This window comes from Diplodia seriata (genome assembly GCF_021436955.1).
Source record: "Diplodia seriata strain FDS-637 chromosome Unknown scaffold_1, whole genome shotgun sequence".
Classification (NCBI taxonomy): Eukaryota; Fungi; Ascomycota; class Dothideomycetes; order Botryosphaeriales; family Botryosphaeriaceae; genus Diplodia; species Diplodia seriata.
In genome coordinates this window covers 4,786,694-4,808,424 of record NW_027117308.1, presented here as the reverse complement: position 1 = coordinate 4,808,424, position 21,731 = coordinate 4,786,694, and the positions used below count along the sequence as shown (strand labels likewise).

Sequence of the window (21,731 nt, the reverse complement as noted above, 5' to 3'; positions counted from 1 at the left end):
CTCGTGATAGGCCGGGAGCGGATGGTGCAGGCGTGTGGTGTTGTGAGAGGGCGGAGAGGAGTCGGTTTGCCCCGCGCGCCGTATTTCCGCTGCCGCTTCCGCCCCGCCGCCGTTACTTTGCAACTCCATTGATCTCGTGTTGGCCTTGGTTGCTGCGCTGCATCATCTCACAGCAGCATCAACCACAGCACTGCAGCGTGAGCGAGGCGTCGCGCGGAATCAGTTGGAACTCTCGATCTGCCTGATGCTGTGTCTTATACAACGGGACAGGCGACACTCGGCCCGTCATGGCGGTACGCAGTCCCCAAAGAGAAGGGAATGCCGTCTTCGACGTCGTACCGCGGAACGCACTGGAAAGTCGGGGCATGTTTACCCCATGCACTAGTGGCCACAAGGATCGCAATCATTCCCCGACGCGACCGGCCACGTCATTCGCGATGGCAACACAACCCCACATTTCAACATGGCCCATGGGCCGTCTCTTCGCCGACGTCCAACGACGGGCACTGACTACCCCAGCTATATCAATCAGCGGCGTCCCATCCGCTATATTGAATTTCCCCAAACCCACATCCGCCCTCAATTCCATCTCCTCCGCACTCTCCAACATCCAGCTTGCCTGCTCCATCACCGCCACTACCGAGCTCTCATCCAAAGCACCACCTTCCCAATCTGGATAAAACACACCCACCACAAAGATGCCATCCAGCAAAAGACCCGAACCGCGCCGCCTCGCCATCGGCGTCGTCGGCATCGGGCGCATCGGGCGGCAACACGCCCTCAACGCGCTGCACGCCGTGCACCGCACCAAGCTGCTCTGCGCGTGCTCGCCCGCGGCAGCCGACCTGGAATGGGCCGACGAGCACCTGATCCCGTACGGCGTCGCCGTCTACCCCAGCTTCGACGAGATGATCGCAGAGCCCGGACTGGAAGCCGTCATCATCGCGTCGACGACAAAACTGCACTACGAGCAGGTGGCGGCGTGCATCAAGCGCGGGCTGCACGTGCTGTGCGAGAAGCCGCTGTCCATGAACGTCGCCGAGTCGCAAGCCATCGTGGCGCTGGCGGGCGGAGCCGCGCACGCGCACCAGAAGGTCATGACGGCCTTCTCGCGGCGCTTCGACGACTCGTACCTGCGGGCGGCGGCGGCGGTGCGGAGCGGGCGCATCGGGCAGCCCGTCGTCGTGCGCAGCGAGACGCGCGACAAGTACGACGACAGCGAGTTCTACGACCGCTACATCATGGCCAACCCGGGCATCTTCATCGACACGGCCGTGCACGACATCGACCTGACGTTTGCGTTCCTGGGCGACGGCCTGCGCCCCAAGTCGTGCCACGCCATCGGGAACGTGTCGCGCCACCACAAGCTGGCGCAGATCGGCGACGTCGACAACGCGACGGGCTGCGTCGAGTGGTACGCGCCCGAGGGGAAGGTGCCGCCCATCTCGTACTACTTCTTCAGCCGCATCATGCACCACGGCTTCGACAACCCCACCGAGATCATCGGCACCGACGGCGCCCTGAAGATCAACCTGCACCCCCACCGCGACCTGATCGTGCAGGCTGACGGCAATGGCATCGGCAACGACGTCATGCCCGACTTCTACGAGCGCTACGAAAAGGCCTTCGTCACCGAGCTGCGCGTCTTCGCCGACGCCGTGCTGGACGGGAAGGAGCTGCCCTACCAGCTGGACGTCGCCGTCAAGGGCATGGACATTGCCTCGGCGCTGCAGGAGAGTCTGCGGACGGGCAAGAAGATTGAGTGGGACGAGGACGGGAACAGGATAGCGTCGTCCAAGTAAGTGGGAGCTTTCTTCTTCCCCCGCTTGCTGGCCTGTGAGTGACGTGGAATTGTGTGTGTGAAGAGAAGAAAGCCCGAGGGAGGACGAAATCGGTCGACAGCACTCTCACCATACCACTACTCCCCTGCTGCTTCCCGTCGTGCCGTCCATCGATTTCGCCCAGTTTTATTCGTCGTATATCGGTGTCGTGTCCTCAGCTTACGGTAGACCAGTTCCCCAGACGTCAAATCGCGCATCTAAGCGACGCCCGGACGACCGACTCTAGACCTAGATGAATAGACGTGTAGAGAATCAATGACTTGTTCCATTTTCGCCGAGTATGCCGAAGTGACCTGCTACCAAAGTTATCCCCGTGTTGCCTTAACGCCTGCAATGCTCTTTGTATGCATTTGGAACCCCTCCCCCGCCCATGATCGCAATAAATCTCGTGTCGTTTCAGCGCTTGGCCTGCGCCGGGATGTTGAAGCCGCGCGTCATGAAGTCGCTGTTCTTGCCGGGCTTGTTCTGGTCCTTTCTGAACAGGCTGCTCAGGTTCTCGTTGTTCTCGATCTTGCGGCGCTTGTTGCGCTCCTCCTGCTCGGCCAGCACGCGCGCCGTCAGCGACGCCGTGGCCGAGTTCTTGATGCCGTCCGCCGCCGCCTTCTTCTCCTTCTTCTCCTTCTTTGTCGCCTTGCCGTCCTTGTCATCGCCGCCACCGTTCTTGCGCTTCTTGCCGCCCGCCGCCTTCTTGAGCGAGTGCGTCAGGCCCTTCTCCTTCAACGTTTTGATCCGCAGCTGCAGACGAGCAATGTCCTCCTCGGCAGTCGGCACGATGGGGATGACGTCGTTGGGGGCGTACGGCTCGTTGCACTGGAAACACCGTCAGCCCTTTGCCACTCTGCAACGGACGCGAAAGCGCGCATCCCGAGAAGAAAGTGGGGGAACTCACCTGCAAACACACCCTCTCGCCGCCGGCCTCCTTGATGACCTCGCCCTTGAACGCGTGCCCGCACGGCACCAGATACACGGCCTTCGCCCCGGGCCCCAGGCGCTCCCTCGTAATCGGACACACCCACACCTCCTCCTTCTCCTTCCGCCCTTCCTCCCCCTCCGGCGTCTTCTCCCCCTCCGCATCCCCCTCAACACAAAACCCCACCTCCACGACATCCCTCAGGCCCCCCACCGCGCCCCTCAGCACATCCCTCTCGCGCTCTTCCCTCCTCTTGACAGCGCCCACATCATCGCCGTCCGCCAGCGGCAGCAGGTGCTCGATGACGGCGTCCTTGTTGTACAGGCGCCCGTGCGCGTCGGACACGACGGGGCGCGCGAGCGGTTTGTCGGAGAGAGGGCACGTCGTCCAGCGGTGGTGCGAGGCCTCGGCGGCGGCGGCCTTGAGTTCGGTGGTCGACGGGTTGCGCGCGGCGGATTTGACGAGCTCGCGGCGGGTGGGGATCGAGCCGCCGTCGTTGCCCATGGTGACTTGGTTTGGTGCGGGTTGGGTTGGTTGGTGTGCGTGTGCGTGTGCGTGTGCGTGTGTGGGTGGTGTGGGTGGGTGAGAAAGTTGCGGAAGAGGACGGGGGAGGACGGATGGAAGGTTGCCCGGAGGTGTTTGGTTCCGGGGGAAGCTCGGGCCGGGCGCGGTGGGTGGATGGCGTCATGTGCTGGCGCGCGTGGACGGGGGCCCGCGGTTCCTGACGCGAACGCGTTGGATAAATGGTTTTCCTGAGGCAGGTTTCTTGGACACTTTCTGGAGCACGGTCAATATTGAGGCTTGTTTTTCAGAAATATCCTGAAGAACTGCAAGTCCTGGCTTACGTGCTGACTTGCGTTCGCCCGGAAATATCAACCTCTTCAGCACTAGATGTCGCTCAACCAAATCGGCTCGCCTTTGGTCACCGTCAACATGGTGAAGTGCTGATATGCACCATTTAATTCTGGTGATGATCTAACAAGAAATGCCCGTTATGGTGAGGGCAATTTGTACTTTATGATAACCAAACCCTTCGACAGCGCGCAGGTCAGCAGCGAATCGCGGATGGTGCTTTCGGCAAGTTCCTCAAGCACATCTAGACACCCAAAGTATTGAATCTGAAATACCAGCCCACTGTAGACTGAGGACCAGTATCTGGGTCGTTGAGTACACGGTTTATGCGACCATCAGCTTGACTTAATGAAAATTCAGCAGTTTTTATTGCCGGCGCCAGAGGCCAAAGATATCAGGTTTGGGTCACAAGATAGCTTCCCCAAAAGTCCCTCTCGAGAATGCAATGTCCGCTGACTACCAAAATCAGCAGGCACAACCCTGCGTGAGTCGTCAACTATTTCACCCTTTACTTCCCGTTCACATTCTATCATCCTCATCTCCTCTGAAAGTGTAGACTGCTATTTGCCAGCCTGTCCAAGTAACGTTCAGGTCCAGATTATTGGCTCGACAAACCTCGCCGGTTTTCAAGACGCCCTATTGTTTCGGACCCCACGCTCGACAATTAATCCTAAGCAAAGGCGGAGTTTCAAACGAATTCTTAGTATGGGACTTGTTATTTTCTTTTCTTTTCGTGGTCGTTTCGCGTGATTGCGTTGTTTCGATGAGTGATTGCTGTTGTGGAGACTCTGCCGGGTACCACATGCGCGTGGTTCTCAGCTAATGTAATCCCGAGGGACTTGCCAGCATTAGTGCGACCTTGTGGCTGTGCGTTCAGACAGCTATGCACGGAGGGCTAGTGTAACTCGCGAGAATCTTTTTCGATGAAGCTATTACCACCAGTAGAAACGGTGTACGCATCAACTTTCACTAAAGTGGGATCGAATTGACATTGGCGTTGATATAAGCGCAAGGCAACGTACCAACCACGACACAGAACCCCTCATCGAATCGGAGACCCGCCCCACTACCCCTCGCCGGACTCCATCCCGGCAGGCCCGCAGTTTCAAGCCAACACGGGAGCATCCTTGCTGGCTCAACCCCTCCACGTCACTTTTCGCTCGCAGCCTACCCGGAACGCTGATTCTGAACCGCCGCCACATCCGTCAGAATACTACATCGACATCAAGACAGATACAGGCGGGCAATTCCTGTTGTCACCCACTTCAGAGATATCGGCGCTATTGCCGAGCAGAGTGAACAATGGAAAGTATAATCAACCATCACAATTTCGAAGTCATTGTCCATCGCCATCGTCGTCCTAGGATGTGAGCCTTCCTCTCACTCTGAGTCCTACCCTTACGACGGCGCCTCGTGGAGCATCGCAACTATTTCGCGGTCGCGATCTTCGGCGGGCTATACAAGGCGTTCGATGGAATCCTGTGCTGTTAAACGCGAATCCAACGCAGTATTGCCAGGTGGGAGAGGGATGAGGTAGGTTAATTGGTGCTGTATGGCTGAGAATTTTAGCGGATGCAAAACTTCTATAGAAGCATTGCACGCTTTTTCTTATACCCGTCGTTGCATCAGCTCCTTTGCATGGTGAAATGAGAAGGTTCGGGTGTACATCCTCGAAGAACGGGCTGGGTCGAACGGCTCAAGATTACCCATGCAATGTCCCCTATCTGTGATGGACTGCTGAAAAGTTCTGACACGTCCTTTCTTGCTAGAGGAAATAAATTGACCCTTAGACTTAAATCCTTGAACTCCGCCAGCTCTTTGCCCCTTTGAAAATCTTCTAGAAGTGATTCCTTCATCACCGCCAGGCATACCACAATGAAAACAGCGGTAGACAGGGTCAGGACGCGGAGCCAAGTCTCGATTCCATCTAATTAAACTAGATCTTTCGCCTTGATAGCTTGGAGCCACCGACTATTTGTATTCGCCGAAAGGCGCACGGTCGACGAAAATCCAGCCTTCCCTACGACGGAGCTCCAACACTTACGTACCTATCGACGCGTAGCTAAGGAGTTGCCCTGATCATCAAGAGCCGGACAAAGTTTTAAGTTCATATTGGGTTTAGCTGTAGAAGAATTGCCGCTACTTGATCAACTAAATTGAAGACGTCAGATAATTCTCACGTTGGTCAGCAAGCACATGTCCTCAACTTATTTTCCAACTATAGTGAACTAAGTTAGGAACGGCGGGCCGGTGCATGACAGGCGGGCTTTTAGCGTGCTAGCCACCTTAGCTTTCCCCACACGGCACGGTTGCGAGATTGCCGAACTTTTAGACCAGCCACACGGAGTGTCCCCCCGTGCATCCCACCCGCCTAGACGCGGGATGCAGTCTCACACCTTCCTAGCTGCTGATCATGGGCAAAGCCTCAGATCGGGCGGCTAGCTTCAGGGGATATGCGGATCCAATCGTATATAGCCCACGACATTCATGAGGCACACTTTTAGCTCGTGCCACAATCGTCCCGTCCCTCGCCATCATCTGCAGCCAGCATGACTCCGACAACCGAAGATTCCGCCGTGTGGGGCGTCTACGGCACCGGAAGACCCATGTACAACTTCAACATTGCTTCCCTGATCGTACTGTGGTTCATGTTTGGCTTGCGTGGCTACGTCCGCGTCAGCATGGTCAAGGTATGGTCTGCAACGGACTGGCACATGATGGTCACCATGGTAAGCAGCTCTGTCGAACCCTCGCATGCCACGCAACGAGACTGATCAGATGCACTGCAGGGTCTATACACGTGGCTCTGCGTGTCCGTCAACATCTCCATCTACGACGGCTTCGGACGGGACATGAACACGCTGAGCCCGGACCAGCTCAAATCGGCGTTCAAGCAGTACTACTTCGCCGAGTTCACGTACGTGGCGTCGGTGCTCTTCATCAAGCTCAGCCTGGCCTACTTCTACCTGCCCCTCACCAACCTGCGGTGGCAGATCTACACCGTCTACGCCATCGTCGTCGTCAACTCGCTGTACACGACCGGCTACCTCTGCATCATCCTCTTCCAGTGCCACCCGGTCGACTACTTCTGGAACCAGTTCGCGCCGGGCGCCACCGGCGGGCGCTGCCTGAGCAGCACCGTCATCATGAACCTGTCCTACGCCCACAACGCGATGGAGATCATCTCGGACTGGATCATCTCCGCGCTGCCCATCTGGCTGCTCGCCCAAACACAACTGACGCGCCGCACCAAGCTCGCCGTCGGCCTGCTGCTGAGCCTAGGAGCATTGTACGTACGCCCAACAACCTCCCCCCACACCGCCAAAACTGACACCTCCCACCCACCGCCAGCGCCTCCATCGCCTCCATCATCCGCATCACCCAACTCACCAGCTTCTCCTCGTCCACAAACTACACCAAAACCTCCGTCCCCATCATCCTCTGGTCCGTCGTCGAGAGCGCCGCCGGCATCTTCGCCGCCAACCTCGCCACCCTCCGCATCCTGCTCACCACCGTCCTCGCGCGGCTGGGCCTGTCCAGCGCCGGTCACAGCGGCGCCGGCAGCGCGCCGTTGTCGAAAACGCCGCGTGCGAACCGCCGCCGCCGTGGTGGGCGTGCGACGTCTTTCGCCGCGAATGGCAATGGCATGGGCACCAAACATGGGTATTTCAGACAGGAGGGGCACGAGCTGTCGTCGAGGCGTGAGGAGGAGCGGGAGGAGAGGGTGGGGAGTGACTGCGGCGGTAGCTTCAAGAGCACTGAGCGCATGGTTGTGGTGGTGGATGGGGGGAAGCAGCCGGGCAATGTTGCGGCGGGGTCGGGGTCGCCGACGGCGGCGGCTGCGGGGTTGGCTGGGCAGCAGTATCGTGCGACGGTCGTGTCGAAACAGGGGGCGCTGTATGGTGATGGGGATGAGGATGAGGATGGGGATGTTGGTGGTGATGGCGGAGGAGTGGCGTTGAAGGGGATCTCGAAGAAGACGGAGATTACGGTTACATCGGAGCAGAGGGGGTGAGGGTGGGGAGGGAGGGAGGGAGGGAGAGGGGGTCGCTTGTTTTCGAGTTGATACCTATGGCGTGGTTGGACAGACTAATAAGATGACGATTAATTTAATTTTTGATGGGACTGATGTATCACACCCGAACCCTCAGACAACCCTCCACACTCTTCCATCCCGGCCTTCCTATAACCATCAAGAGTTGCTCTGCTTTGCCGCGCCAAGAATCCTGCTTAGATCATGGCCTTGTCCCTCTCTATCTTCGTAGAGGGTCTTCTCCGGGTATGTGTTCCGCAGAGCATGGAACAGCGTATTCCCGTTGAATTCGCCCGCGAAACTAAAGACACGCTTACCGTTGAGCTTCGGACGAGAGAGGGCAGCGACGTGCAAGAGGGCTGTGTCCTCACCGCAGTATCTGCATTATATTTATAGAGGCGGTTAACACCAAAGTGGACACGAGCGCAACGAGTTTTCCATCCTCCCATCCGAGAATGACGCCTGAGAAGAAGCCACTAGTGGCCGCAACGGAAGAGTATGAACCCTTGCTTTCACTATGAGCAACACGCATGGATAGGTAGCAGTTCATGACATACCAAATCCCACTAAAGTCCCTCGTCGGTGGTCTCTGCAGGGACTCCAGCAAGCGGAAAGTCCATGACGAGGCAATTGTCTGTGTGAGCCTCCAAGGCTGTTTAAAGCATTTCTCTAAATGCGGGTATTCCGAGTCCATTCTTCGACCAGTTGGACGCCGGGATATACGTATCAATGGTACCCCCACAGCCGTAGAACGGGATGAACTCGACACCTCCTGCGCCAACCTGGCCCGCTGCTTTGATGTTCTCTGCCACCACGGTTTTGTTCACGCCTGCATCTGGTAGCCAGTACCTGAATCTGGGCCGGAATCTAGCAGACGGATTGTTGAAGGTTCCGCTGTCGCGTGGAGCGCTGTCCACGTAGTTGAGGGCTGTAGCAGCCAGAGTCCAGAGGACGACGGAAAGAAGAAGTAACGAGGAAGACATGACGTCGGGGTCAAGCCTTCGGGATTCTAGACAGCAAGCGTATCCCAATCAGTGGCTCGCAGAATAGAGACAAAGCTAAAGAGATGCGAGCATATCGCTCACGGGCGTGGCTGTAATATAGTGAACCGCACTCAATTTACGTTTTCGTACTTGTCGCCACCAATTGTAGCTCAAGCGCAGCCCCATAACTCTCCTGATGGACGGCCTTACGATTGTACCGTGCAAGATCCAAACTTGCTGACCAGTTAAGCTGCAAGAATACGGGGCACACGCAAAGTCTCGAATGATCCGAGTAGGCTCTGGGTTTGCCAAATATAGCCAAGTAGTAGGGGGTCCAGGTTGCCCGACGAACCAAGATGTGGGGAAAGGTGTACATGCAATGTTTCAAATACTTCAAGCCGAATACGACACACTTCGTTTCAAACGGATTTGAAAAGGAGGTGGGGTGGCCGATGGTCGTAGACAGGCCACATACGAATACGCAAATACGGATCATTACGTATCCTTTTCGCGAAGCGGGTATTTAGGGTTGATGGCTCCCTCTACCATTTAGGCTGTCTATCGCACCATCGACATGGACCCCGCCCTATATAGTGAGCTCAAGCGATCTGATCCAGAACCATGAAGATCAGAACAATTCCTCCACGACCACAGCTACGCCTAATACTGCCGTGTCCCCAACCTTCCTGCGTCAGAATTCGTTAGCAGCTACTTGTCCGCAGCGAAGAAGTCCGTGATAGCCATTCGCCAAGCTCGGTTATCTCCTACGCAGTACCGGATGATCTGAAAGACTCCCCCATCTTCAACGTCGACTTCAAAGTTGCTTCACTTTGCGAAGCTTCTCTCTTAGCATTGCGCTCGTCGAAGCAACATCGTCTTCGTTCCTGGGATCAGACTTGCGACTTCCGGTTTCTGCTTAAGCAGTCTTCCTCCATCCTTTCAAATGCCGCCAAGTGTCCAATGTATGTACATAGGTACCTACCCCACTTGCCCCCCATCTCGTATTAAGCGACTCCGCAATAAGGCCACGCCACCCGCCGCCACCCGCCGCCTTACCTCCTCGACGGGATACTTGCAACCCAACTCAACCAAGTCGAGCCTTCCAGAGGGATGACGAGGTCTCGGGGCTACGAGGTCTCGGAGTTACGGAGGGAGCATGTCACACACGAGCGCGGGCGGGGCAAAAAGCCGAAAGTCATTAAACGTTGGCCGTCCGCGGCTTATAACCGCAATGGTTCGAACGAGAGAGAAAACGACCGAGATGGAACCTTTCGGACGACAATTCTCCGTACGGGCCCCTTGGTCCCTGCGGGATCTGCAAAGGTCCGGTGGTTGGTGCCGTGGCCTGTTGATGGCCATGTACTGTTGCCGTGGGAATCGACGCGGAATCGCCGCGGCGTGCTGGAAAGCCGCGGATTGGGACTTTTGGGGCTCTGTAGCACGTGTTCGAAACAGACGTGGTTTCAATCCAGGCCGCCGGCTTGCTAGGCATTACATGTAGGTGAATCCCCCCTTGACCAGGTAAGGCTACGGGATACCTCCGCATTGGAGCCGAGATACCCGAGCGCGTAGGGCTGGCCGGGGACCCTTGGGGCTCAGCCTTGTATGGCACGGGGCTTGCTTGATGACTATTCCGATGGATAGAAGAACAGCGGTGAAGCCGTTTGGGTCGGGGACGTTGAGGCACAGCAGCTAAACTTAGGCAGCGCGCATCTGTCACTATAGGGCTCGACAGTGTGACCGGATCATATAGAAACAGTCTGTGCCCCCGCTCCGCCAAGCCTCCCTGGAATTATTTTGTTCGTCCTGTTCTGTTCCCTCCTTTACTTGTTTCGCCTGGCAAAACGGATTTTCCAGCTACGTATGGCCGAAGTCCCCGTTTTCCTCGAGCTGTTGACCATGCGTCCGCAAGCGTGTTTGAAGGGGAGCTTCTGGCGGCTTTCTGGAAGCTCGTATCTGCGGTCCGCCGCCGGTCCCGGACCATGACGTAGCGTCGTCGATCACCTCGTAAAAGAGTGTCCCCAAAGCAATCGGCGACCGTCACGCTCGCAGCAGCAGCAGCAGCAGTGGTCCCAGCAATGCACAGCCATCTGAAAGGGGGGCCCGGGCGGGGTATCAAACCCTCTATATAAGAGCCCACAACGGACTCCCCCAATTCCAACCAACACCAACAGAAACACAAGCCTCCCATCCACAACACCACCCACCCACCCACCCACCCACCAACCACCACCATGAAGTTCTCCGCCGCCGCCACCCTCTTCGCCGCCGGTCTTGCCGCCGCCTCCACCACCGCCAAGGTCACCGACCTCTCCATCCGCGACAACGCCGGCCTGCAGTCCGTCTCGTTCAAGGTCGACGGCACCACCGACTGCACCTCGTCCGACCCGAGCACGCTCGCCGGCAACGGCGCCAACGCGTGCGGCGACGGCAACCCGCCCGTCTACACCTTCTCCGTCGAGAAGAACGGCGCGTCCGACTACCAGCTGTGGCTGCACAAGAACGTCGATGGCTCTGTGTAAGTTTCAAACCCTCCACCCAACCCACCCACCCGCCCCGGTCCCCTGCTTCTTCCGCTGCTTCTTCCGCTGCTTCGGCTTTCGGGGGGTGAGGCTTTGTGCGTTGTGGGATAAGGGAGTGCTGATTGTGGTGTTGTTGTAGTCGCGGCCTCAACGGCGGCGGGAAGGCGCCCGTGTACTGCCACGCCGGCGGCAACGGCCAGAACGACTTCGTCTGCAGCCAGGTCGGCGACCTCGAGGTCGAGCTCCAGTAGACTGCCTGCTCCTGCTCCTCAGCGGCACGGTGGCGGCGTCGTCGTCGTCGCTGGTGTCGCCAGGATATACGCTTCATCTGTAAATACGATTATAAGCATGTAATGGCCTTTTGATAGGCTGATAATGTCTAAGAAAAATGATATTGTTTTACGTGGCCGATTTTGGTTGTTGCTGTGCTGTGCTGTGATGCACATATGTAAGATGTGATGCAGATGAGAGGTGAGCTAGAAACGAATCGTTGTCGATTCATGCTCTAAAATTATATCGTTCTTATAGTTAGCTAGCGTAATGTCATGTGGCCGTCGATAGCACCATAGCGCCCGCTGTCTAGTTAGTTCGTTATCGAGAAGAGGCTCGAATAGGCTTTGTTCGTTCTACGGACTGTAACCCCCCCCCCCCCCCCCCCCCCCCCCCCCCCTTTTTTTCATGTCTTACCCTCACCCTCACCACTTTTCCTCCCTCCGGCGCAGAGACTTCTTCAGCGGCCATCTTCTTCTAATCCCGTAATACCGTTCTTTCGTGCATCCGTGCAGGGTCGTCATCCGGCAACGAGGGGCCACGGAAGCGAATCCGGTCCGCCGAGATCTCGTCGAATCCTCGTCTGCACCCACCAGCAAGCCCATCCGAGGATCAGTAGGTAAAGGCATGAGTGAATGATCCTGTATCAATTTCAGGACAGGATGCGGCCGTCGCAAAGTTTTTGTACACGTCCAGAGACCAGTAGCTGCACAAAAAGGAGATACATACATACAAGCCAAAGGAGAAGGGAAAGAATAAAGACTTCAACTCCTCCAACGTCCGAAATGCTCCAAAAACCCGCATGTGACCCGCGCTAAAGAAAAGAGAGAGAGAGAGAGGGAGAGCAAGTGTTTCTCCCTTTCCAAACCGTCACCCCCGAAGCTATCAACACATAGCATCTATCAACCCCCACCATCTCACCTCGGCACCCACCCAATCTCCTCAATCGGCCACCTCACCCACTGCCGATAGATGGGCGCGATGAGGTGATAGATGCGCTCGATCAGATGGGTGCCCCATCCCTTGATCCACCAGAAGCTGTCGAGGCGGTGCAGCAGGACGCTGTAGTACGCAAACACCAGCAGGGCGTGCGGGGCGTGCGCCGTCAGCGCGGCCAGGTAGTCGTTGGAGACGGCGCACGGCCACGAGAAGATGCTGCGGAGGTGGCAGTCGCCGGGGCCGAGGTTGAAGATGTACGTGTACGACCGCATCAGCTCGTCGAGGGCGGCGCACACCACCGGCCCCATTTCCGAGTCGTGGTCGTCGGCGGAGGAGGAGGAGTTGCGGGGGGCCAGGTCGCGCTCGAGGAAGCGCCGCAGCTCGAGGAGTTGGTCGTGCTCGGGGGGGCGGGCGGGCGTGGAGGTGGGCAGCGGCTCCGCCTTGAAGCCGTCCGGGTTGGCGGCGCCGGCGGCGCGCAGCACGGCCGGGTCGAAGGCGGGCACCTTGACGCGGTGCAGCATGGGGCCGATGCTGCCGTTGAGCAGCCAGTCGCTGCTCGAGAAGACGATGCTGGCGATGCCGCGCAGCAGGAACAGCCACTCGGCCACGTGGCCGCCGTCGTCGCCGTCGCCGCTGACGAACAAGATGTCCTCGGGGCGGCGCGGCATGGCCAGGCTGAGGATGGCCGTCAGCGCGCTGAAGATGTACAGGGCGCTGCAGTTGTCCTCGGTCACGTGCGGCAGGATGCTGGTGGGGCCCCGCAGGCCGATCTTGTGGTGGGCGACGGCGCGCGCGAGGTAGAAGTCGGCCCTGTCGGGCTTCCAGTGGGCCATGTGCGCGGCCGACACGGCCAGGATGGCGCGCATGACGAAGTCGTGCTGGAAGGCCAGCCGCGGCACCTCGACGCGCCAGAGCGTGCGCAGGTCGGCGTTTTGCGACACCGTGTAGGCCGTCGACGTGACGAAGTTGTGCAGCAGCTCCAGGTCGACCATGTTCATGGCCATGTGGCCCTCGTCCTCCAGCAGCGCCGCCGTCGTGTGCGGGCTCGGTGCCGATGCTGATGCCGGGCTCGGGTTGGCGTGGCCGGGAATGCCGCCGTTGGAGGAGCCATGGTAGCCGCTGTAGGGGCTGTGGGACGATGCCGATGCCTTGCGGGCCAGGATCTCCGGGAAGTCGCACGTTATCGAGTGCTTGATGCAGTTGCGGCAGTGAGGCTTCGTCTCGTCGCACTGCTTGGCCGTCAGCGGTGCATCACGTGACGTGTGTGTCGAAGCGCAATGGCACTGTGGATGTGGAGAGTGAGGGTGAGGGTGATGGGCGGGATTGACTAGCGAGGAGATCAAAATAGGGGTGGGCAGCGGTTAGGGACTCAGGACGCGGACAAAGCGCAAGCGGTGAGGTCCAATGGGCTTATGATGGCTGGCTATGACTGCTGACCTTGATCTTGCGGCGCTTGCAGTGGCCGCAGCCGTTGCGAGATTTCCGATGCGGTTTCCGAGATGCGGCGGGAATCATGGCGAAGGCGAATGCGAGTACGACGGCGACGCGAGCGCTCGAGGGCGGGGCGGAATGCGGCGGAGTCGTGCAGCCGGCGGGCGGCTTAGCAGTGGGCTGGAGATGCAGCAACGCCCGCGAGCGATTGCTTTTGATGCAGTGGTGGTCGGTCGGGGGAGGGGAAGGGAGAATACGAGCCGAAGGCGCTGGCAGCTGCTGTAGCGATTTAAAACACACCGCGCCCGTGCTTGCCAGCGCTCTTCGCTCCGCACCCGCAGCCAGGCCTCGAGTCTGCTTTGGAGCCTGGCATTGGTGAAGCCGCAGAGGAACACGCTCACCAGGCTGGTCTCATCCCGCATTTGCACCCGGTTGTGGTGCTACCGTGTTGTTCCGCTGTGAAGGGGCGCCGCCATGCCAAGCCTCGACCCTCCGCCTTCCCGCATGACAGCCATCAACTCGAGCGGCCGTCTTCCGATTTGCAAGTCTGACTCAGCCATCAGCCCTGCCACCACTGAAGCTGTTCCTCGACCAGATGAAACAAGATCATGACCAAGCACGTGGAAAATCAGGCATTGAAGCTTCGTTGTGACAAGAATAGATTGTAGCCGCACGTCAGTCCTCGAAAGATCCATGTCCGGGAAAAGTCCCACCTCAACCAGGCAAACACGAGAGCCTTCAATGCCGGATGTTGGTGTCAGAAACAGCAGAGCCTCGCAGCAGCAGCGGCTATGCGAGAGTGCACTCTCCGCGTGAAACATTTCAATATCCTTCTTAAATTGTTCGCCTCGAGTGCATGAAGAAGGTGCCGAGAAAGCCTGCTCGCGAGATAAGCGGACACGTCCAGCCAAGCACCGGGACGATGCCGCTTGGCCACGCCTTCTCCCAACCCTCAATCCCACTTCCGGATAAATTCGCCCAGGACGCCTCCACCAGCTTCCACTTGATCGAGTGTGCCGTTTGCTCGTTGATAAATCAAACGCCGAACCAAGTAGACTTACGCAGGGCCATCCATCCTCACTGCACCCGAATACGAGCATCTCGGATTGCCCGCCCAAGAAAAAAAGTCCAGGCCGCCTCGTCACTCGCGTACCATCTCTTTCCGCTTCCGGTCCTGGTTGGTGGCCGCCTCTGACGTCGTAGACATGGGGAGGGTGGCGGCACAGCGACGACCCCGCACTGCTCAACGGTTTCCCAAACGCTAGGTAGATGGCCCCGCGCTGCAGGATTATCGCTGGGCTGGCAATCATCGTCATCATCCCGCCGGAAGGAACGTACCCCCTGCGCGAGGGGAAAAGAAAGAAAAAAAAATTACGCCTTCTACGTACCTGCTCTGCGAAACTTTGCTTCCATCCGTTTTATCCGTCGATCGGGACTGCAGGGGGATGGATGTGTGTGTGGGGCGTGGCGTGGCGTGGCGTGGGGGAGATACTAACTAACCATCATCCCTGCTCCAAGGGTCGACCGTAAACGAACCGTGGAAAGAGCCGCAGATTCTGGCTTGTTGGTAGCGTTGAGGAGCTGAAGAAATAGTGGAACGAATCACAGCGCCGTGGGACCGCCGCTTGCAGAACCCGTCGTTCGTCTCCTTATCTCCACTTCCTCATCGTCCCCGTTGTTGTTGCATGATAATAATAATGATAACTGGTCACCCGTCCCTCATCAGCTAGCGGGAGGCCAACATCATCATCATCATCAGCCACACGTCAAGCCATGCGTGTGTCCCGTGCCCCCCCGTGTCCGCAACCCTAAATGCCCCGCCCAGGTGCCGAGATAATCGGATTGGCACGCCACAACGCTAATACTCCCCCGAGTATCTCGCTCTGCCCGCTCGCTGGAGATAACCCAAAACGCGCAGACGTGGAGATCTCCGTTGTTCTTTAACCCATACAGCCTTCTCTCGTGGTGGTGGCTGAGACGGTGATGAGAGTGGTAGTCGGGTCGGGTCGGTGGTGTGATGGGGAAACCAGAAGTTTCTTGTTTGTGGCCTCCTCGCCTTCTTCCCTGTGTTTTCTCGCATTCCCTGCCTGAGTCGCAACTGCGTACCTGCGGCAGACGTCGCATACGTTCTCGCGCTCTCTCCCTCCCGTCTGTCTCTTTCTCGGGTTTTTTGTCGTGTCCTCAAAAATAGATTGTGGCTCTGTTTCCCGTCTCTGCTACATCGTAGCTATGGAAGGGGACAGTCGTGAATGGGTAATGGGATATAAAACTTCTCACTGCCTGGGCGGTGTTGACAATATACTTCGCAACAGCACACTTCACAGTTTTCCACATACGGCGATCCAAAGAGTGTGCATCAAACAATTCGTTCTTGTGTACGCATCTATTGCTCATCTGTGTACTGTTCTTTCTCTTTTTCTTTCCTTGCTCCTCCGCCTCAAGGGCAAACAGAAAGACCAGACGCCTCTCTCGGCGCCGAATTCGAATACGCCTCCCATAAGAGAAACACAACAGTGATATAGGGTATAAAAAAAAAGAATAAGGAAAAACATAATGTCGGACAAGCCCGGACAGGACGGCTTCGTGCTCTACCACTACGACCCCTCTACTCCCCTGGCCATCGCCTTCGTCGCCCTGTTCGCCAACACGACGCTGCTCCACATCTGGCAGCTCGTTCGGCGCCGAACTTGGTACTTCATACCATTCGTTGTCGGCGGCATTTGTGGGTACACCCCTGGCACCAACTTCCCGCCCAGTACGAGACAAGGGGAAAAAAAAATTGCTGACGGATATTTCTGGTGGCAGTCGAAACGGTTGGCTACCTCGGTCGCTTCATCTCCAGTCGGCAGACGCCCGACTGGAAAACGTGGCCGTACGCCATGCAAAGCCTGACGCTGCTGCTGGCACCCGCCTTCTTCGCTGCCTCCATCTACATGGTCCTCGGTCGTATCGTCCGCCTGACGGACGGATCGGCGCACTCGCCGATCCCGGTCAAATGGCTCACCAAGATCTTCGTACTGGGCGACGTCATCTCCTTCCTTGGACAAAGTGCTGGTTGGTTGCCTTCAATTTTTCTCCCCCTGTCGGTGCTCGATGCTGACTCCTTTCTTCCGACAGGCGGTGGCATGCTTTCGAAGGCTGATACGGCAAACGAGGTGAAGTGGGGCGAGAGGATCATCATCGGCGGTCTATGCGTGCAGCTGCTGTTCTTCGGGCTCTTCATGATCGTCGCCGCCATCTTCCACATCCGCATCTTGCGCGTGCCAACGGTCACGGCGGATGCGCTGACGGTGCCTTGGAGGCGGTTTCTGGTGGTTCTGTACGTGGCCAGCGCGCTGATCATGGTGCGATCCGTGTTCCGTGTCGTCGAGTACATCCAGGGCTCGGAAGGGTACTTGATGAGCAAGGAGATGTTCATCTACATCTTCGATGCTTCGCTGATGTTTCTCACCATGGTCATCTTCAACATCTGGCACCCCTCTCGCATCATCAACAACCACGCTGCGGCCGGACGCTCGTCGGACGAGGAGTCGGCGCACAGCGATCACCACATGCTTCAGCAATGGAAGCCAACGCATGCTTCACAACGGACGGGGAAAGCTTAAAGTTGGGACTAGCGAGCCTTGTTATCTATTGGCAGTGGCGCGGCGCGTCAGATGGAGCCTCTCGCGGAGACTGCGGGTGCTGCGCATCGTCTTGCGGTTCGGAGTGCCGGATTGCGCCTCGACGGCAGAAACCCGCGTCATCTGGCCCACGTCGGCGTGCTGCTTCTGGCTCTCGCGTTCAAGCCACTCGGAAAGAGCTTTCTGGAAGCTGTCGCCGTCGAACTTGTTGGGCCAGCCGTGTCTGAGGTACAGGCGCTTGATCTCGGTGTCGGATCCGGGCAGGGAGGAGGACAGCTGGTAGCCGTGGAGGCCACGCATTGGTACGAGAGTCAAATTCCTGTAGCCTTCAACTAGATCGTTCAGGACCATTCCGGCGGGGCGTGCGGTGAGTCTGTTGTCGAACTCTTGCCTGCCGGCTTCCTTGCTGTAGAGCTGGAAAGGCGTGGCGAGCTTCATGGTCTTGTTGTCCATGTTGTAGACGTAGAAGTTGCCGAAATCAGAACACGACTTGAAAACGAACAGTTCGCCGGGGCGGGAGACGTCGAGCATGTCTTCGGCCTCGCCTTGGTCGAGGTAGTTGATTCCATAGGTTCCGTGGTCGAGTTCCGGGCTGGCGCGCTGGACAACGGTGTTCTTCAGGTAAGGCAGGTATTGCAGCAGATGCACGATGCGCGGCTCGAAGCCGAGGGGCTCCAGGGTGTCCTTCAGCTGGTGGTGGGGGGGCCACAGGAGTTCATCGGCAGGGATGTAACGCATCTTGACGAGAGTGGCGTAGACGCGGCGCACGCCCTCGATCATGTCGCGGTGCGGCTCCAGCTCCTGCGGCAGCTCCCCGACGTCGACAAAGTCGTCGGCAGACATGCCCTGAGGAACGCGGTCCGAAGACGGCGACGACGGCGACTCCGACGGCGACTCGCTAAAGTGGCACGAGAGGCCGTTCCTTTCGCAGCCGGTGCCTGTTCGGGTTAGCGAATGACGCAGAGCACGTGACGTTGGGGTGACACGGCAGCAGGCCGGGGGACGTACACTGCGGACGCTTGCCGTCGCACTCCCAGTGGCGCGTGGTGCACACAGAGCAGGCCGAGTCGGCGAGCGACGGCGGCGGCGACGGCTTGTCGTGCTGCGGGGCGAAGTCGTGGGCGGCGTCTGTGTCGTCAGCTTGGGGCTCAAAAACAGGCAGTGTGCTACACACAGTCGGGCGTGCTCATGTCACCGGTCGTGTACGAGCGGCGGAAGCTGCCCGTGTAGGGCACCGATTTGCGGCGGGCGTGGACCTGGATGCTGTTGGGCAGCGCGGCCGGGTCGCGGCTGGGCAGGTCCATGGCGGGGCAGTTGAGGCGGGTGCTGGCGACGAAGACGCCCTGCGACTGCTTGGTGAAGTGCGGCGGCTGCTGGAAGTGGTGGTAGTTGGGCACGGAGAAGGCGGGTGCTGCGTGCTCGGTCGCCATGACGCTGGGGAGGCAGGCAGGTTTTGGAGGGCACGGTGGAATCGTGGAATCCCGACGGGCTCGGTCTCGGTATCTGACTAGAGGCGATCACCGCGGGCGCAATCGCACAGCGGGCGGCAGGTGACCATAGACCGGGTCTGGAAGGGCAGGCGGCTTGGTGGTTTGGGCGGCGGTCGTGGTGGGCGGGTGCTGGGAGAGTGCTGGGTGAGAGCGCTCGGAGGTGAAGCTGAGCGGACGGCGTGAGGGGACGGGCGCTGGTTAAGGCTGAGGGCAGGTGCGGCTCTTTCTGCATCTCGAAGCAAGTTTCGCTACCGGCATCAGGGGTGGGGGAGGCTAGCTGCTGGGCCGCTCATCATCTCGCAGCGCGGTAATTTTCGACCGCCTGCACCAGGGCGCGCCTTGGCCTGTGGCCCCCCACGGCCGCCGCCGGCCCCAATTACGCGCTGAATCCGTCACGCATATCGCTGCCGCCCGTCGTTCGATCCAGCGCTCGGCCGACCTCAGCCGCCTGCGTGCCTGCGCGCCGTGAACGTGCGCGCCGCTCTCAGGGCGCTTGCATCATTTCCCCAGCCCTCCACACGCCCTTCCCAGCCGGCTGCCCCTCCCCGACCTGCGCCTGCTTAGGCTTACCTTCGCGCAATCAGCAGCCAGCCTCGACATGTCCGATCCACCTCGCCCGCCAGCATGCGTTTTGTTGACACGAGCAACCCAATCTCCGCGGGCGAGGGCCCCGTGCTGGATGCGGACACGCTGAGCGTCCAGAGCAGTCTCATCGTCAAAGCCGCGGCCGAGGCGCGCAACGCAACGTCTGGATGCACCACGGCACTGCTGCAACTAGCCGGACTACTGCTGCCACGGCTGCCGTCGCGCAAGCTCCCGCGCCGCCGGACTGGGCCTTGCATCCCTGCCTCTCCACACTACTCCCCCGCGTGTGACGCTGTGAGACGCTGTCTGCAACCTCACCCCTCGCACGTCCGCTATATAGCGTCAGCAGCTTCTTACCCAGCTGGCGCTCCGGCCGTGCCAGCTCCTGTCTCGCCGCCGCCCGCCGATTCCAATAGGCCACCCGCAACCAATATAGCCACCGCAACGGCGCGCATCGTCATCCATCGCTCCCGGGCTGGGCTGGACGGCACTCCTTCCGTCTGCTTGCGCTCTCTGGGCTTGGCGTCCGCCGCCGTCCGCCAAGCACCCGTCACGCCTTGGCTGTCTTCGCGCGTACTACATTCCACGCCATCGTCCATTCAGCGCCGCGGACCAGCGTCCTGTCCGGCGGAGCGGCCCACCGCGGTGCGCCTGCAACTGCCCCGCCGGGAGCACTCAGCACTCAGCCCTCGCGGCCGCCCCAACGTGGTCAATGGGCGGCTCGCGGCTCGCTAGAGGCCAGGAGGTGCAGCAGCCTCCCTATCTCCCCCAGATATTTGGATCTCCAACCAAGCCCGATCTGCTGCGCCCTAGCCCCCGGTGCGGCCCCTACGATGCGCCGAGAACGACGGCACCTCTTCTCCACGCTTGGCATGTCGCACTCCTGTCTCTTCTGGCGCGCGGCGAGGCGAGCAGCAGCGACTCGCCGTGCATGCATCGCGGTTGTTTGCGTCGGCCAGCCCTCCAGCCCTGGGGCGTGCGGCATTTCCGAATTGGCCCATGATAGCCGCGCCTGCCCATTACGTCCCGTACTAATTGGCTTGGCAGGGTCTTGCCCAACCACAGTGCGCGCGCAATCGCCCCGGCGTGTCCAGCGGCGTAAACCCTTTTGCACCATGAAAATTGCGTCAAATCTTGGGGTGCTCTCCGCGCCGCGAGTCAACTAGGCCTCAGCCATCACGCATCGCAGGCCCCGCCGCCCCAACGGCCGACGACTTTTTGTGCGCTCCGCATCGCGATCGGGACGCCATGGCGCTTCAGGCCGGCCGCTCTCCTGCTGCTGCTGCAGCCGCCGTGCCACGCGCCGGGCAGCAGTGAGGTCAGATCCACCGTCGGCCGATCGCTGATCCCGTCCTTGCCGAGCCAGGCAATCCTTTGGCCGTGGCTGACAGCAATTCTTTACTTGATTTCCATGCCACCGCCTTGTGACGGCCTCAGAAGTCACACCGTCTATCCTCACCGACTGGCCACTGCCCTAAGCGTGCAACCGTCCGCGCGTCGCTAGGCCGCCCGACAGCCTCGATTTTTTGGGCATTTGGAAAAGAGAGTCTGCTTGCTCTTGGCTTTGTCCCGGTTTCATCGCGTCTCAGCAAAGATGATCGTCGCCACGTTCTGTCCAGCTGCCACATGTCTCCCGTCGCGGCCCAAAGCAGCTGCTGGCTTTCGTCATTCGTCGTTCAGCATTCACTCGACGTCCAATGATTCGAACTTCCAGCAGCCGACCGCGCTCCACCTTGCGGCGGAGAACACGAGCCAGCGCAGCAGCACCGTCACCTGCTCAGCGCCTTGTCGCCTTGTCAACACGACTCCACCGCGATCATGACGCCGCGCTGCTGTGCGCCGCTTGAAACCCAGCAGCGACGTGGTCACCCGTTCCCCTCATCCCTAATGCGCGGTTAATGCGCGTTTTGCCGTCGTGAACAAAGCGTTCGCGAGGCGCAGCTTCCACCGTGCGCCGTCGTCTCCAATCAGGGGCCCGCGAATGTTATTTCCGGAAGCATCGTGGTCGCCGTCGCCACTTTTTGCCCTGACCGAGAGTCCAGCGTGCCGAGACGGGTCCGGCTGCCCTTTGCCGGAATCGGCAGCCCTCTTTGCGCCTTACCGCGTCGGGCCTCCGATGCGGGAGACCAAAGCTTCGGAGAAGTCGGAACAACGGCATGAAACGAAGATTGCCCTCCGTTGCAAATCCGCGGGTAGCGGCGGAAGCGTACGACACTCGGCAGATGCATCTACTAAATGCCGCTCAATATAGC

The 21,731-nt window shown here is 59.1% G+C and overlaps 7 protein-coding genes across 7 annotated transcripts; 4 read left to right on the top strand and 3 right to left on the bottom strand.

Moving 5' to 3' along the window:
• Positions 1-698: 698 nt before the first annotated feature.
• SLS55_001366 (uncharacterized protein) lies at positions 699-1,802 on the top strand (the record flags this gene model as incomplete). The annotated part of the gene is made up of 1 exon (XM_066772860.1): positions 699-1,802. The coding sequence occupies one exon, from the start codon at positions 699-701 to the stop codon at positions 1,800-1,802; it is 1,104 nt and encodes a 367-aa protein (XP_066638139.1).
• A 435-nt stretch (positions 1,803-2,237) lies between these two features.
• On the bottom strand, positions 2,238-3,023 carry rtf2 (Replication termination factor 2; the record flags this gene model as incomplete). The annotated part of the gene is made up of 3 exons (XM_066772859.1): positions 2,238-2,651; positions 2,965-2,971; positions 3,019-3,023. The coding sequence occupies 3 exons, from the start codon at positions 3,021-3,023 to the stop codon at positions 2,238-2,240; spliced, it is 426 nt and encodes a 141-aa protein (XP_066638138.1).
• Positions 3,024-6,749: 3,726 nt separating this feature from the next.
• SLS55_001364 (uncharacterized protein) lies at positions 6,750-7,618 on the top strand (the record flags this gene model as incomplete). Its single annotated transcript, XM_066772858.1, has 2 exons — positions 6,750-6,757; positions 6,955-7,618. The coding sequence occupies 2 exons, from the start codon at positions 6,750-6,752 to the stop codon at positions 7,616-7,618; spliced, it is 672 nt and encodes a 223-aa protein (XP_066638137.1).
• A 3,235-nt stretch (positions 7,619-10,853) lies between these two features.
• On the top strand, positions 10,854-11,392 carry SLS55_001363 (uncharacterized protein; the record flags this gene model as incomplete). The annotated part of the gene is made up of 2 exons (XM_066772857.1): positions 10,854-11,137; positions 11,281-11,392. 2 exons carry the CDS (start codon positions 10,854-10,856, stop codon positions 11,390-11,392), a joined length of 396 nt encoding a protein of 131 aa, XP_066638136.1.
• Positions 11,393-12,328: 936 nt separating this feature from the next.
• SLS55_001362 (uncharacterized protein) lies at positions 12,329-13,865 on the bottom strand (the record flags this gene model as incomplete). Its single annotated transcript, XM_066772856.1, has 2 exons — positions 12,329-13,579; positions 13,788-13,865. The coding sequence occupies 2 exons, from the start codon at positions 13,863-13,865 to the stop codon at positions 12,329-12,331; spliced, it is 1,329 nt and encodes a 442-aa protein (XP_066638135.1).
• Positions 13,866-16,334: 2,469 nt separating this feature from the next.
• Positions 16,335-17,386, top strand: SLS55_001361 (uncharacterized protein; the record flags this gene model as incomplete). Its single annotated transcript, XM_066772855.1, has 2 exons — positions 16,335-16,503; positions 16,587-17,386. The coding sequence occupies 2 exons, from the start codon at positions 16,335-16,337 to the stop codon at positions 17,384-17,386; spliced, it is 969 nt and encodes a 322-aa protein (XP_066638134.1).
• Positions 17,387-17,407: 21 nt separating this feature from the next.
• Positions 17,408-18,834, bottom strand: SLS55_001360 (uncharacterized protein; the record flags this gene model as incomplete). Its single annotated transcript, XM_066772854.1, has 2 exons — positions 17,408-18,342; positions 18,579-18,834. The coding sequence occupies 2 exons, from the start codon at positions 18,832-18,834 to the stop codon at positions 17,408-17,410; spliced, it is 1,191 nt and encodes a 396-aa protein (XP_066638133.1).
• Between the last annotated feature and the right edge of the window lie 2,897 nt (positions 18,835-21,731).